Source organism: Pararge aegeria, chromosome 15 (assembly GCF_905163445.1).
Source record: "Pararge aegeria chromosome 15, ilParAegt1.1, whole genome shotgun sequence".
NCBI lineage: Eukaryota > Metazoa > Arthropoda > Insecta > Lepidoptera > Nymphalidae > Pararge > Pararge aegeria.
Window position 1 is genome coordinate 585,849 of NC_053194.1, and position 15,817 is coordinate 601,665.

At 35.0% G+C, this 15,817-nt stretch overlaps 2 protein-coding genes across 2 annotated transcripts; one reads left to right on the forward strand and one right to left on the reverse strand.

Annotated features, from left to right (window-relative positions):
- Positions 1 to 3,890: 3,890 nt before the first annotated feature.
- On the reverse strand, positions 3,891 to 7,370 carry LOC120630078 (cyclin-K). The gene is made up of 3 exons (XM_039899221.1): positions 6,856 to 7,370; positions 5,234 to 5,420; positions 3,891 to 4,448 (listed from the first exon to the last, which is right to left on the reverse strand). The coding sequence occupies exons 1-3, from the start codon at positions 7,368 to 7,370 to the stop codon at positions 3,954 to 3,956; spliced, it is 1,197 nt and encodes a 398-aa protein (XP_039755155.1). The 3' UTR covers positions 3,891 to 3,953.
- A 2,945-nt stretch (positions 7,371 to 10,315) lies between these two features.
- LOC120630042 (2-oxoisovalerate dehydrogenase subunit alpha, mitochondrial) lies at positions 10,316 to 15,241 on the forward strand. Its single transcript, XM_039899170.1, has 8 exons — positions 10,316 to 10,549; positions 11,255 to 11,523; positions 11,689 to 11,945; positions 12,503 to 12,668; positions 13,271 to 13,471; positions 14,040 to 14,158; positions 14,486 to 14,633; positions 15,089 to 15,241. The coding sequence occupies exons 1-8, from the start codon at positions 10,490 to 10,492 to the stop codon at positions 15,165 to 15,167; spliced, it is 1,299 nt and encodes a 432-aa protein (XP_039755104.1). The 5' UTR covers positions 10,316 to 10,489; the 3' UTR covers positions 15,168 to 15,241.
- The last annotated feature ends 576 nt before the right edge of the window (positions 15,242 to 15,817 follow it).

The window sequence follows — 15,817 nt, forward strand, 5'->3', positions numbered from 1 at the left end:
CAAACAAAATAAAATGTGAGTATTTTATTTTGTTTGTTTTTATTTATTTTATCAACTTGTTTTTCTTTTATAGTTTTAAAACATACTCTCGCTAAAAATAAATGAAAAGATTGTTTAAGACAGGTCAGAAAGATTGAGCGTAGAAGGATTAGTCGAGCTACTGTGTGACTTGTTTAGTTAGTGGCGAGAGGTCCCGACAGACTACTCTGTGATAAAACACCATAAGCTTTGCACTAAAAACAGAGATGATATTGTAACGAAATATTTTTCTATAATTACTGGAATATAACATAGTCAAGCAAAATTGCTCAAAACTAGAAATCCACCGTATTTATATTGCACAAGCGTATTTTGAAATCGATTTTATTTATTCGATATTTCATATCGGGTAGGTTTAATTTTAACCACATGCAGACTATAAAGTGACCTAACTCATTTAATTTTTTTTAATGTAATATTACTAAGCTTACTCATCAAACAGCATGATTCAAATTAAAACACAAAATTCCTTACCGCTTTACCGTATGGTTGGTTTGTTTAAAACATCTTAGTAATTTCTCATGATTAGAAATTAACATTGCCAAGTACTTGATTTAACACCACTCGCGGCAATGAATGGTGAACGAAGTTTATGTGTCGTATGTATTGTACGTCGATAACGTTATTTTCTCCTCCAACTAATCGATATAAATTATAATTAAGCTTACCGTCGCGAAATTCGAAAAGTCCGTAGATTGACTATATACTATGTAATTTTACAAGTTTCATTTCTAAATAATAGTGTTTTTATATAGCACTTAAAACTAACGAAAACGGATTTTAATATCAGAGTTAACCATAGTGACGCGAGCCGAAAATAGCTATTAATATACATAACAACAACCTCATTTTCTTAACAAATATGTTAGGTCACTTTAGTTCGGGGTTTGCATTGTTGGTCATTGAGTATTGCAGCGTGGTGTGAAGTCATCCTCTGTATCTAGTTGTATAAACGTTTTTTTGTATATATCTGTATTTATTGTATTAATTATATTATTCCTAATCGATTTGTATAATTAAGCGTGTTTTAACATAAAATATAACCCGTATTGACAAAAAAATATCATAAAGAAGAAGAAATACTTTGCGGAATTTCATGGTATACAATAAACATTAAACTTCATTTGCGATACCAGGCATATTTGCACGGTACTATATATATTTAACAACATAGTAGATGGATAGCTCTGAGTACCGATGGACGATAGGGTCTAAAATATCATCTACGAGGTGGCGAGATGACATCCAAGCAGTCACAGGGAGCCGCTAGACGCAAGCATAGTCTCTCACTACAAAAGAAAAAAAAAGTAATGACTAGGTGATGATGATGATTAAAGTCAACAGCTATGATATCGGATCGGCTATGTGTAGAGGGTGCATTCTCTACGCGTTTGGAAGATCTATGTGGTGTATTAAGATTAAGGAAATTCAAAAAGAAACCGTGCTGATTTGCCTGGTTTTCGCGAGTTCTAGATTTTGATTCTAGCTTAATGTTCATTGGACTAGTGAAGGTTTCTTTAACAATACCGCGTTCAGATGAGGCAGTATGTCGTGAATACGGTTTTATAAGTACGTATTATTACATCAAAGTATTAAAACTCTATAAGGGTTTAATGTGTGCCTAACTAGTTGGTATAAGATATGCACGGTGTACAAATTGCTTTTACTTACATACAAAATTTTCAGTAACATTTTTAATCCGTAAAGGAATTAATATCGGCAGATAATATTTGGCGTCAGACGTGTTTGCCTCACTCCTTTTAAAATTAGAATTTTACAATGGCAATCATTTTTTGTGCTTTATTTTAATTAGTGGCAGTTGGTTTGATATCCAGACAAACACTTCGTTTAATTGTTATGCATCTTGTATATTTTATATCCAATAGCTTGAATTAATTAAAACAATAATAAATATAAATATTTAGTATATTATATCCTAGATGTGTTGTTGTATATTTAAGTGAATCGTGCCTTAAATCGAAGATTATGCGATCTGACCATATCACTAACTGTGTGCCTACTTACTATATAAAGTCATTATATAATGTATCACATAAGATACTCTATAATATAGATATCGAAGTATCAAAATGCCTCGTATAATTTCAGTATTCAATTGTGTCAAAAAAATTGAGTTACGTCATATATTTATTTATATTTTAATAATATCTCCGTTAGGTAATAAATAATGTATTGAAAATATTTATAAACAAAAAAAAAAGGTTTTTCTTTGTGATTAATATAGTTTATAACTTTCTTACGAGATGAGTTTACACTATGACGTTTCATGTAACAATTTTATTTACATGTTCCAAATCATTTTATTGAAACTTTGTTATCTTTGTTAGATAATCTGATTGGCTTACCAAAATACTGACTGCTTCAGAGCAGTATAAAGTCTACTTAATAAACAATCTTTCAATTTTGACACAATATTAACATTTAAATTTTAATAAAATTAACTCAAACAAACTCTGAGCCAATCTGACGATATCACAACTTTATTTCCATTTTTAGGTGTATTAATATAACATTTCATATATAACGTTACAATGTTATTTTATAGTGTACACTCAGCTTTAGGTGCAGTGATGTGTTCATGCTATTTTGTCGATGTATTTGTTATCTAGTCCAAAGGCAGCTCCATAGATTTGTATTATTTTAAGTTGAAGTGTTGCGCAAAATTTATAATTAATTAATATAACTAACTTTTTCTTAATGTTTACAATCATTTTTACCTACACTGAAGTTTAACTTATCAATTTTTCACGTAAGCGAATTCTGTAGCGTAAATCTGTATATTTTTACAGACAACCTAGTCATCATTGGGCTGTCAAACTACCTACAAATTTAACATTATTTCCGCATTATATTTGGTAACTTGAAAACGCTCAAAATAGTGCTTTTAATGTCTCATTTTTTTTTGTAAAATAAAAGAATAGTCGGATGAATGCGTACGCTGGCATTGCGAGACCAAACGCCCGTGACCGTTTTCTAGTATTGTATCTCATGAAACCATTAACTTCGTCTTTAGTGGTGCTGTGTATATTATTGCCGCGTATTCATGTGTTTAAACCATAGTGTCCATTAACCATCCGTGTCGTTTACCATAATATGGACTCGCCCTTAGAATCTTCGAGAGATAGGACTATTGGAAATGCTTTTAGGTGCGTGTGCGTACGTGTTTCTCATTATTCCGTAACTGTATGATACTGACGTTGTAACTTGGCGCTTAATGCATTTTTGTAACGTCTGTTTCGTCTGACATTACAGAAACAATTGTGAAAAGAGTCAGTCAGATAACGATAATGTATGTGGTGTTTCAGATGTCATAGAGAATCCAGGGAAACTAATGGAAGGCAAAAAAATATAATTGTTATTGCATGAATTGAATGGATGTAATATATTTGTTTTCTAGTATTCTGATGTTGTATATTACAAATTTATTATTTTTTTTATACTTGCGTTTTTAACGTACGAGAATAAATAAAACGTGAATTAATAATGCCAACTTTTACTTTTTGTTTCGCTACAGCCCCCGCACGATTTCACCTGAATGCCATCTAAGCTGCTGTTTTGGACTTCTTAACAGGATCACTTATTGTCTGTCCGTCCGTCCGACTAACTTATAAGTCTTTATTACTAGTTATAATATTGTATTTTAAACAAGAAGAGAGCGATTGCTTTTGCCCATTATACATTATGTCGGTAGGAAAGCGTTCTGAACCAGTGGTAGGTTTTACTAACAGACGTGCCGTGCAAAACAGTAAATGAATACGGATTACGTCAGTGGCAAAGGTACTGTTTCAGAACGGGTTAAAGAAAGAAAACACGAAATACAGTCTATTGGTTTTATATTTCAGTAAAAAAATTATAATATTATAACCTATTTATTAGCATAGCATAGCTCTCCGTTACGGGGGCGGGTAGTAGGGCCGCGGGGGCAGGGGGCCCGGAGGGATGGGGCCCCTCGACGGTAATGGGCCTCGCGGGGCCATCGGCCCGAAGTAGTTGGGAGGGGGGACGTTCACAGGCGGGAATCTCGAAGGGGCTGGTGGCGGTTCCGCGTACCTTAAGGGTGGCGGGGGACCTTGAGGTATAGGTAACCGATTAGGAGGGGGTATTGTAGGTGGAGGGGCAGTGTATACGGGGGGGTAAGCCGGCATGGTCGGGTATCCAGGGTAAGTGAACCTCATATCGATTTTCGGGGGCTCCAGCTTGAGGTCCGAGCCATTTTTCACTGGCGTGATGGCAGGCACTGGCAGGACTTTAGCAGCGGCGACAGGCGATACGGAAGTGGGCGGTGTAACGGAGGGCTTCTTGTCGTTTTTTGAAGCGCGGGAGGCGGTTACTTCCGGGGGCGAATCGCTTCCAGAAGGCTGGGTTTGAGGCGAGTATAGATCGAGTACCTGCAAACATAAATATTCTTTATTTCCAGTAACCTTTCCTTATGGACATTGGGCTCTGGATTAGGAGTGCAATACAACAATGACTTAAGGATGCTGTTGGGTTGGCATGTTTGCAGAAGAGGGAACAGATGACTTTTATGCTATCAAGCGAAAAAAGCCATTGTCCCTGCTGAAAAAAACCGACTGACCATTGAGACTCACCAATACTTAACTTTATTGAAGTATCGGTGAGACCATTAAATAAAAGAGAATGAGAATTTCTTTTTAACGTTAGGTTTAAAGTCTTCTTTTTCTGTATTCTACTAACATTAGGAGCCTCAGTTGCTACCATAAATAAACGAATTATTATTATTATTGAAAGTATGGCTATCCTTTTCACAATGCTCCCAGTAGGAAATGGTAGCACTACAAATGCCAGGTTCAAAGTATTACTATTTTTTTCACACTACGTGAATTTATATTTAGAGATGATATTTTTAGATATGTAAATTTAGTTTTTGTTTATGGATTTATGCATAACAATAATTGGCCCCATTAGCCATGTATTGAAGTGTAGTTATGTAATCATAAAGCATCATAAAATCAAAACTTTATAAAGTCAATCAGATTTCAATTAGAACTCCAAATCGATGAAGAAAAGAGTGGTTATCATAAAAAGTTTCATGTATGATAGAATAAACATTCTTAGTTAGTTATTTATTTTTAGTATTAAATCAAATAATTAATGATAAAAAAGGTAAACTAAAAATTAAGTATCCTGTTTTCAAGAGATCTTCAATTATTACCTGGTGGCAAATATCCTCAAGCAACTCCATAGTGATATCCTCAACGAACATATCCCACCAAGCAGTGTGTTTGGGTGTCCGTCCATTCCAGTCCATCACTTCAAATTTGCTTAGTTTTCCAGCCAGGAACATTAAAGCTACAGCTATCACTTCAGGCTCCCATTGTAGGCACAGTGTGGTGCACAGACTGGAATTATACTAACAATTGATCAATTCAATTTAAATGTATGTCTATCATTTAATTTACATCAATTTGTTTGCAGTGCTTGACTTGCGTCCACTTTTTTGCCTATTGCCTACCTTAAGCAATTGTTCTGGATTTAGTGAATTATTTATGAATGAATGAATACACTTATACTGTACATCACATAAAAATATGAATAAGTTGCAAATATTGTTTTTATACAAAGTATACAATGTGGCAATTTTTATTAGTGTTTTTACCTATACTTGGAGGAATTATAAATTATATAAATTTAAAATGTATATTAACTAGATGACGCTACAGTCGCTATAAGACTGATGTGAAAGGCATATGCTAATTTTGGCATTGATGGTAGGAGTGCTGTAGCTCAATTGGAGAAAGCGCTCAGGCCGCGATTGCCAGAGAGTCGCAGGTTCAAATCCTGTTGGTTCTGAAATTTTTTATATACTAGTATGTTGATAGTAATGTACTGTAACTGTGCATAATAAAAATAGTATCAGTAATTTGAGTATGCAGGCATTAGCCTGTATAAATCCCTATGATTAATAGTATATAATATTTAGTATTAGTATTATTATTATTGACCAAATCTGTATCTAAATGACATTTATGTACATTACATTATTTAGGAAATTCATAATGACTTTAATGGTGCTTCTACATAACATGGAATACTATGAATTGAGAAATAGTAACAAGAACATTCTAGTTATATTATTATGTATAAATTAGAATAGATAACTAGTTTTAAATTTTCCAATCCATAGAAAAATCTTTGAACTCATTAAAACAGCGGTAATTTTATGAGTGTAGATAACAAATGTATTTGATAAAGTATTTAAAATTACAGAATAATTTCTAGGCTTATTCATCTATAACAAACATAGGTACAAAAGGTATTTATGACATAATTTTATTACAGTAGAATTATCACTGAGCCAACTTATCAGATTGGTAACAAAATTGGTATAGGAAACCACTGACAAGGTTAGAAAGTGCTATCCCATTATGTATGCCCCCTCTTCCAAGAAGAGAACTTTCCTACAATGGGATCTGAAAGCACCTTATGAATTATCAGTTCCCAGTACAACATAAGCTATATATTCTTTATTTAGGACTATAAAATAACTTGTACAGCCACATTGTATATGTTCAAATTGCTTTTTAAATTCCTTGACATCATGGTATAAATATTTGAGAAGTTCCCCTCAAGCAAGCTATCTTTTCATCTGATGCCCGCAAATGAAATATTTATGTATTCAAAATTCGAAATCTTTAATTATTCCTTAGAATTACAAAAAATAATAGGTACAAAAAGGAGCCTATGCCAGACTCTGGTGTGCTAGCTTGCTCTACATCAAATTTCAGCAACGCTGGTGCAGTAACACTTTGAAAATATAAGTAAAAAGATACAAACCTGTCGTTAACGAAAGTCCATGCCATTTGTACCATTTTTTGTAGTTTAGCCTTATCACCTTTAAGGCACTTCGCATACTTTAACAGATATCCGTAAGGATGCTCAACTTGCAGGTCGAACTTTATCGTCTGCAGCAAGATCCTCTCTAATGTCATCACTTCTTCTTTAGGGTCCTCTCCGAACGAACCGAACTTCAACTCAGTTAGCAACGACTTTGCCACTTTTATTATATCCTTACATTTCTTTGGCGTCTCCTCCACTTTACCCGCAAGAAACAAGCAGCAACACGCGGTTATATACCTCGGGAATGTTCTAAACGAATGGAACATGTAGAAACGATGAAAATAAACAACACCAGTGGCAACAGTATTATAACCTAAGTCCATTTTCGATCCCGTGTCAATGATAAACCTTGCGCCTTCTTTCCTGTAACGGTTCTCGGTCTCGGTCGGGATCCCATCGCGAAATGACGGCGTGTTCTGTAAATCTTTTTTATCGTAATACCAATAGGGCATTATTAGGATTTTTTTAAATAAAATTAATTTAATCAGTCACTAACTAAACACCACCGCCATTTATTTGCTACTGAGCATAGACAAAAACTTTGTTCTGTTAACTTGACAATCGACAGTTCTCACAGATGTAAAATACAACTCCACGTGCGTGAGCGTAATAGATAATCAAATACCTACACGGGTTAAGCGACATTCGAAAAAAAAATTGCCTATTTAATTATTGTCCCGCGCTTTTCGCATGAAAAATTTCGCATATTTAAAAATTGTACTCTTTCAGATTGAAAATAACAGCACTACTTTTAGTCTAGTATAAAACATTTGAAATCTGAGACTCTTCTGTTTATTTCCTTGACTACATTGACAGCGTTTATGCTTCCACTGTTCGGCTTAGGCTTTTCCAAGAGTGAATCTAACACAATGCTCCATCTAAATACTCCCGGTCTCTTTCTTTCTACGTCATAAATTTATGAAAGAAGCTCACTTAGATAGTAGGAGGGTATCTTTATGTAATCTAAGCCAGAGTACTTTAGTTTATTTAGAAATGGTAATATTAAAAAGGCCTACTATCATATCTTTATTTGAAGGTCCTATCCAATCCTAATTTAAGGGCTCTATTAATATTATGACAAAACAGAAAGAAACGAAGTTCAAAATTCAAATTCAAAATTCATTTATTTCAAGTAGGCCTAATACAAGAACTTTTGAAACGTCAAGTCTGTCCGTGTGTAGTGACTCTACCACCGATTCAGAAGGCAGATTCTACCGAGAAGAAGCCGGCAAGAAACTCAGCAGTTTCTCTTTTCCAACATCAAAAATTTACATTTTACATTTTAACATTCATTTTTCTATCTTGTGAGAGATGAAAGCGGAGCCGGATGCTTCCAAGCAACCTTGTCATTAAGAAACTCATTAGTTGTATAATAACCTCGCTGTATTAAAAGTGTTTTAACACATTCTTTAAACTTATGCATGGGTAGGTCCAAAATTACCTTAGGAATCATATTATAAAAGCGTATACTCAATTCCACAAATGACTTCTGCACCTTTCGCAGACGATATGCAGATGTCACTAATTTATGAGCATTTCTTGTAAGTCGACTGTTTATATCCACTTTTTGTTTATAAAGACGAATATGTTGTCTTACAAATACTGTATTGTTATAAATACATTGTGAGGCATACCGTAAGTATACCTATTTCTTTAAATTTTTCACGGAGGGATTCACGTGATTTAAGTTTATATATTGACCGTACAGCTCTTTTCTGCAATATGAATATAGTTTCAATATCAGGAGCTTTGCCCCATAATAAGATCCCGTAAGACATCACACTATGAAAGTACGCAAAGTTAACAAGTCTTGCTGTCTCTACGTCAGTAATCTGTCTAATTTTCCTGACGGCGTAACCGTACTGCTCCGGATGTAGTACGTTATTTACATTGAAGTGATTCAAAAGTTGATTTTACCATTACAGACATACCCCATAAATCACCGGTTTTGTTCTGTTTCAACAACTTAAAATTCTTTATTATATCATATGCAGATATATGTTTAAAATTAAATAAAACGTTGCACTCATTACGTTGTTCCTCAATAAACTCTGAGCTGCAGTAGGTGAAGAATTAAGTGAATCAGTCAACAAAATAGGAATACTCTGAAAAAAGTTTTCAAAGGTACCTACTTGCAACCTCACTGTCAGCGGTTACTTTATTATCATTAATAATTAATTTAAAGTTTACGTCACGAGATTTAGCTTTCCCAGTTTCATTATTAACAATTTTCCAGGTTGTTTGTACTTTGTTATCCGATTTTATTATTTGATCCTTAAAGTATAGCGACTTAGCATGAAAGCAAACGTCTTAAACGTTTTAGAGTACGTTTTTACGTGTTGTAGGAAAGCTGGAGTACGGTTATATTGTTTTTCACTATAGAGCTCATACAAATCATCTCTACTTTTGTATAATATTAAAGAGCGTACCATAAATACTGTCAGGATGACCGTTTTTAAAGACAAGAGCAGGAGTTTTGGATGATATTTCACCTTTGAATCGTGTCAATTTGCTCTTAGTTATCGGCCTACACTTGACGATATGTTTATCTTTGTTTATATTATTTAAAACAGTAATTTGTTGGCCACAATGATCTGATCTTAAGTTGGTTATTATCGAGGTGATTTACCTAAGATATCACAGTTGAGAAAAATGTTATCTAAACATGATGCTGAGGTTGCTGTGATTCTAGTAGGTTCACTAAAAGCATAATTTAAATTAAAACATGTAAACAAGTTAAGCAACCTAGTCGTAGTTGCATTACTAAGTAAATATCAACATTAAAATCCGCGCATACTATTGCTTTTTTTGTGGACACAGACAATCGCTTAAGCACATCTTCCATTACATCCTCAAAAAGGCTAAAATCACCTGAGGGGGGTCGATATACACACACTATAAAAAATCGCTCCAGCTCCACAAGAAGAAAAGGATTAACAGGAAAAAAGGGTCTACAGTGAGAAATCATGAAGGTGTTTTATTTCCTCAGATCTTTAATTAGACTTTAAAGAACCTAAGACTTAAATACCATTTAAATACTGATATCTTATCAGATTGATAACGTTCCGAGATTCTTTATGTTTGAAACTACATGAGGTACAAATTAATAAATAATTGTCTGTAAGTCTGTCCTTTTGAAATAATAATTTACAGGATAGAAAAATTCTAGTATTGAAACGCAGAAATCGACCGGTTTCTCCTTTATTAATTGATAATTTTATTACTTATTTCATCATTAGGTATTTATCTTCTGAACAATGAAAACATAGAGTAACTCGTTGATCATCGCGTAAAACTGAATGCTGCAAGAACAAATAACAGCATACCCCACCTCCTAGAACACCTCAGTTAAGTTTGCATCAAAAAAATATTACAGGTAGATGAAAACATTCATAGCTTGTATGGAAACAACGGCAAACGTATATTTTTTTATTTGATAACGAGCTTAAACATTGACCCCTCGCGTACGTAGTGAACGAAAAGGCCAACCTTATCTGACTTGCTAATGTAATGTTTCTGAGTCAATACAACACGATAATTTACAACAGCGAGCACAATATTCAGTTTTACTATGGCGCTTAAAAGTGGAGTTAGTTTTATACGTTTGAAAAGACTTTTCCATGGAATAAGAGTATGTACTATTTTTTAATTTACAAGATAATTATCAATTTAGTGCATCTATAAGTAGATACAGATAAGATAATCTTTATTAATATTGTTATTATGGGAGGTGTTATCATGAACCAATTTATTATTTGTATTTGGAACGTATGCAGTGTGATCCTAGAAGGTGTGGCCCAGTCGTAGCAAACACCATAATATACTGCGTTAGTTCAGCACTGATGATTGTAGTTGATAACTGAATATTATATAACTAATTAATAGAACGTATTAGGCTGTCGCTCCAAGCCATTATTATTTACACCTAATATAGTACTTTTTACAATACAATTATTAATATCAAGTAAGTTACCCAAACCCGCCAACCCGCTTTAGATCAGTGTGGTGGCTAAGCTAAACTCTACTACGTCCTTTCCTATGAGAGAGGAACATTAATCTAGGTGATGATGATTTGGTATGTATTGCAAATATTTATAAACAGTTTTTCGGTATCCTATTCACTTTACCCGAATCGAGCTTTATCCTACTAATATTAATAAATCTAATACCTACTACTTGTTAACCAATGTCTTATTAGGAACACAATTGATCAAAGTGAGAGCATTACCTTATTTAGAGTACAATAGGCATATAAAATAATTAGAACGGAAAATCTATTTCAATTAATACCAGCGTACAAAAAGCAATCAGAATGACTTTTTTCTCAAAATTTCAGTTACTTTCGACACATACCAGACCAGAAATATCACAAAATGGCAGCAAAACCGCAGCTTTTCCGGGTGCTACAGCTCCTTACGTGACCGAAATGAAGATTCTAAATGAACACAGTTACGACCCTATTCCAATATATAGAGTGCTAGATAACTGTGGAGAAGTCATAGATAAAACAGAAGAACCGAATATAGATAATGAGACACTTCTCAATATGTACAAAACCATGGTGCAGCTTAACCAACTGGATAAGATTCTATATGAATCTCAAAGGTACGGCTCCGCGTTTTAGCTCACACATCGATCTAACGAGCATTTATGAATAGATTCTTTTGAGGTTCGACGTGTTCAAATAAACAAAACCAAAACTTTTTTTATTCTCACTTGGCTAGTATTTCTGTGTGAATGCACTAACTCCTTAAATGCTTAACCTTTCAGACAAGGTAGAATATCCTTCTATATGACAAATTATGGGGAGGAAGGGATCCACGTTGGCAGTGCAGCAGCCCTTTACCCTCGAGATATGGTATTCGCTCAATACAGAGAGGTTGGAGTGTTCTTGTACAGGGGTATGACAGTTACCGAGATTATTAACCAGTGCTATGGAAACCATGAGGACCCTGGCAAAGGAAGACAGATGCCAGTACATTATGGTAGCAAGCAGAGAAACATTGTTACTCTATCCAGTCCGTTGGGTAAGCATTTACCAGGTGGATTTTGTATTGAAAAAATATCAAAATCACAAAAATTATGAATGATGCTTCTGTTGGTATTGATGGAGTCGTTACACATTGACATTTAGAATAGAGGCTTCGGCTTCCCTTTCAGGCAGGACCAAGTTCAATTCCCGGCAGGCAGTCTTTTCGAAGCAATTCAATATCGCTTACTCCTACCAGTTTAAAGAAAACATCGAGAGTAGTCCCACAGCCACATTCTTAGTACACATCCAAAGCTACTCCTCCCGCCACAGCCTCACTCACTCTCACTGCCACTCCCACAGCCAGAGAGACAGCCACCACAACTCCAATATCCACACCTACTGCCACTCCCATTTCCACTCTCACTGACACTCTCACTGCCACTCACACACACACACACACACACACACACACACACTGAGACACGTCACATCGGGTTAATAATAAAAGCTCAATATTCAACTTCATACTTTGCAAAGTAGGATTGTTGAATATTAAAATTATAAATGCTTAAGACTCCCAAAAAATCTTTACACATTTGTTCTATTTTCCAGCAACACAAATGCCGCAAGCAGTAGGCGCAGCGTACGCGTTCAAACGTGTACCGAATAACGACCGCTGCGTCATCTGCTACTTCGGGGATGGCGCTGCTTCCGAAGGAGACGCTCATGCTGCTTTCAACTTTGCCTCTACGCTGGAATGCCCCGTTATACTCTTCTGGTAAAGGCATCTTATAAAAGCCAATGATGAAAATTTCTATCTAGTAGGCGGGCTAGGCCCACACTTGTTGGTACTTTGATATGTTATTTCATACTTGAGTGACGGCCGATTGGCGCAGTGGGCAGCGACCTGCTTTCTGGGTCTAAGGCCGTGGGTTCGATTCCCACAACTGGAAAAATGTTTGTGTGACGAATATGAATGTTTTTCAGTGTATGGGTGTTTATATGTTATATTAAAAGTATTCATGTATATTATTCATATAAATATTCATCAGTCATCTTAGTACCCATAACAGTTAAAACAAACTACGCTTACTTTGGGGCTAGATGGCGATGTGTGTATTGTCGTAGTATATTTATATATTTTAAAGCTCTGAACCGTGGTCGCTAATTATGGGTCTCATAAGGAGGATGGGGGATATTGGAGTATTTCTACGTGATCAGGAATAAGGAGATTCTTACAAAAACCGCTACCTGACAAAGTTACCGACATAGCTCAATGAGTCGCGTAGCTAAAGCGCATATTACGTAAAAGTTATTAATTCTTGTAACGAAGTTGTTTACTGATGTGTGATTATATTGAATTAATATTACCATTGCCAGTAGAAACAACGGCTATGCTATCTCGACGCCCACGAGTGAACAGTATCGTGGGGATGGGATTGCAGCTCGTGGCCCAGCGCTGGGACTACACACAATACGAGTTGACGGAACCGACGCTCTTGCTGTTTACAAGGCAGTTGAAAAGGCAAGGGCACTAGCGATACAGAATAAACCCGTACTCATCGAGGCTATGTCATACAGGTAAAATATTGAGAACTTGTATCTATAATTGAGTATTATGTAAGTTTATAATAGCATTAATAAATATTATATATCATAATTATCTATTCTAGTAGGTTACATAAACATATACATTTATACCGGTATTTTTTTATAGTTATTATGTAAATCTAGTATGTATGTTCATGTAACTTTATTTTATTTTGCATGCAAGCATGTGCTTATGTACTACTTCATTTTCTATACAAGCGACGTGTACGGTGTACCAAATTGGTGCACGACTGTAGAAATATAAAAACTCCACTTTAATATTACTAAAACCTGTCTACACTTTTTAGCGAACAATATAAATTTAAATGCACACTTGGTAGTCTTAATCTCCTAAATCAGAAAGAAAAATCTCGTAGCCATTAAAAAAGGTTTACTTAGATTAAAAAGTTCTTGACTTCCGGAAACATGCTAGAACGATCATCAGTCATGATTCTATAACCGTTTACTTTGTCTATTTGTGTCATCTTAAGTGGTTAGTGCTAGGTATGATATTTTAGTATGTATTTACTACACAAGACCCATGTCTCGTTCTATGCAGGGTGGGACACCACTCAACGTCAGACGATAGCAGTGCTTACAGGCCAGTGGAGGAAATACACAAATGGACTCAAGAGGAGAACCCTGTTCAGAAACTACGACTGTATCTTGAAGGAAAAGGTATTTAAGCTTACTTGTTTGATATTAATCAAGTACTAGTTAAATACATATTGTTCCGTTAATAAGTATCAGGCTTTCTAATATTTCTAATATTTAGTTAAAAACAAGGAATAACTATTGTTAAAAGTTACTCCGTCTGTTATATCTCAGTCTGCTCCAGTGCTAAATCAAGCAAGATCAGAAAAAATATCGAGATCAATTTGCATAATTGGTCTGGAATTTATAAAATACCTGAGATCAGACCATCCGTTTGGGGTCTACCTTTTGATACCATACGTACCTATCTACCTAAAACTGTATTCAATTCATATCACTTTTTTATTTAAGGCTTATGGAACACGGATTCTGATAAAAAGTTCGCAAAAGAAGCACGTGATTTAGTCTTGAGAACGATGCAAGAAGCAGAGAAGAAAAAGAAACCGCACTGGAAGGAGATGCTTGAAGATGTTTACTATGATATGCCTCCTAATTTACAGTGAGTGTCTTAAAATTAAGAATCTAGACTAATATTATAAAAAATTATATAGCGAAAATCATTCCAATCATAATGCTAGATTGGTTGAATCTGTTTCGCTGCTGCCCGACATTATTTCTTATTACTATCTATTTTCGCTAACAAGCAAGCGTAGTGTGGGTGTGTGGCCCTCCAGCATGTTGGACAGATATAACGGTAGATGAGGGTGGCTAAGGACCGGGTGTGACGGAACTTTTCAGGAAAGGTCTACGTTCAGTAGTGGATGGCCGCGTGCAGAAAAGATAATGATGATTATGTGATGATAATTATCACAACATTTTTGGTAAAGGATATGATATTGAGGGAATGTATAATTACGTGCAATAACGCTTTTAAGGCCGTGGTCCACCACCCTGGGCCAGTGCCGATTGGTGGACTATTATAAGATTTATTAAAACGTTATTTCTTTGTTTTAGAAAACAAATGAATGAAATGGAGAAACATCTGAAGAAGTATAAAGAACATTATCCTATGGATCAATATCAAAGCGAATAATAAAAGAAAATTTAGAATAAATTTGCTATTCATATTTAATTTAATAAAGTTTGTTAACAATATTGTTTTCAATACCCCTTCATACGATTTTAATGCAAGCTTTTGGTTTCGCTAGATATTTGGCAACTATTATGTATTGATCCTGGTTTCACAAATAGCGATACCACTAATGCGATACCCAGTAGCTAACGACCGATAAATTAGCAAATATCGTGGTTATGTGGTATTTCTAGCGTAAATAAGGATTGATTTTACGTTTAAATAAAACTGTAGTCCTAGTTGACCTATTAGTGAGGGAGCTCGTCCGGGGAAGTACCTACTTATTCCTAACGCCGTGATAGCCAATGTAATAACTAACAGGCACATGAGGTTTAACACCCAAGCCTCACGTTGATAGACACGGGTAGGCATTTTGTAGGACGTGGTCCTTGTATGCTCGGTGGTTTTCCACTTACCATCAGTTCACCATCTGCTGGTTCCGTCAATTATTTCTATATATTCACAAATACAAAAGCACAAAACAATCATTTCAAGTAAAATTTTGCCGTAAAATTATTACATTATGAGAATAATTCAACAAGCAGTTTTTTTTTATTGTATTACAATGTGGTCTTACCCTAATGTAAATGTCAAAAAGTACTTGTCTATGC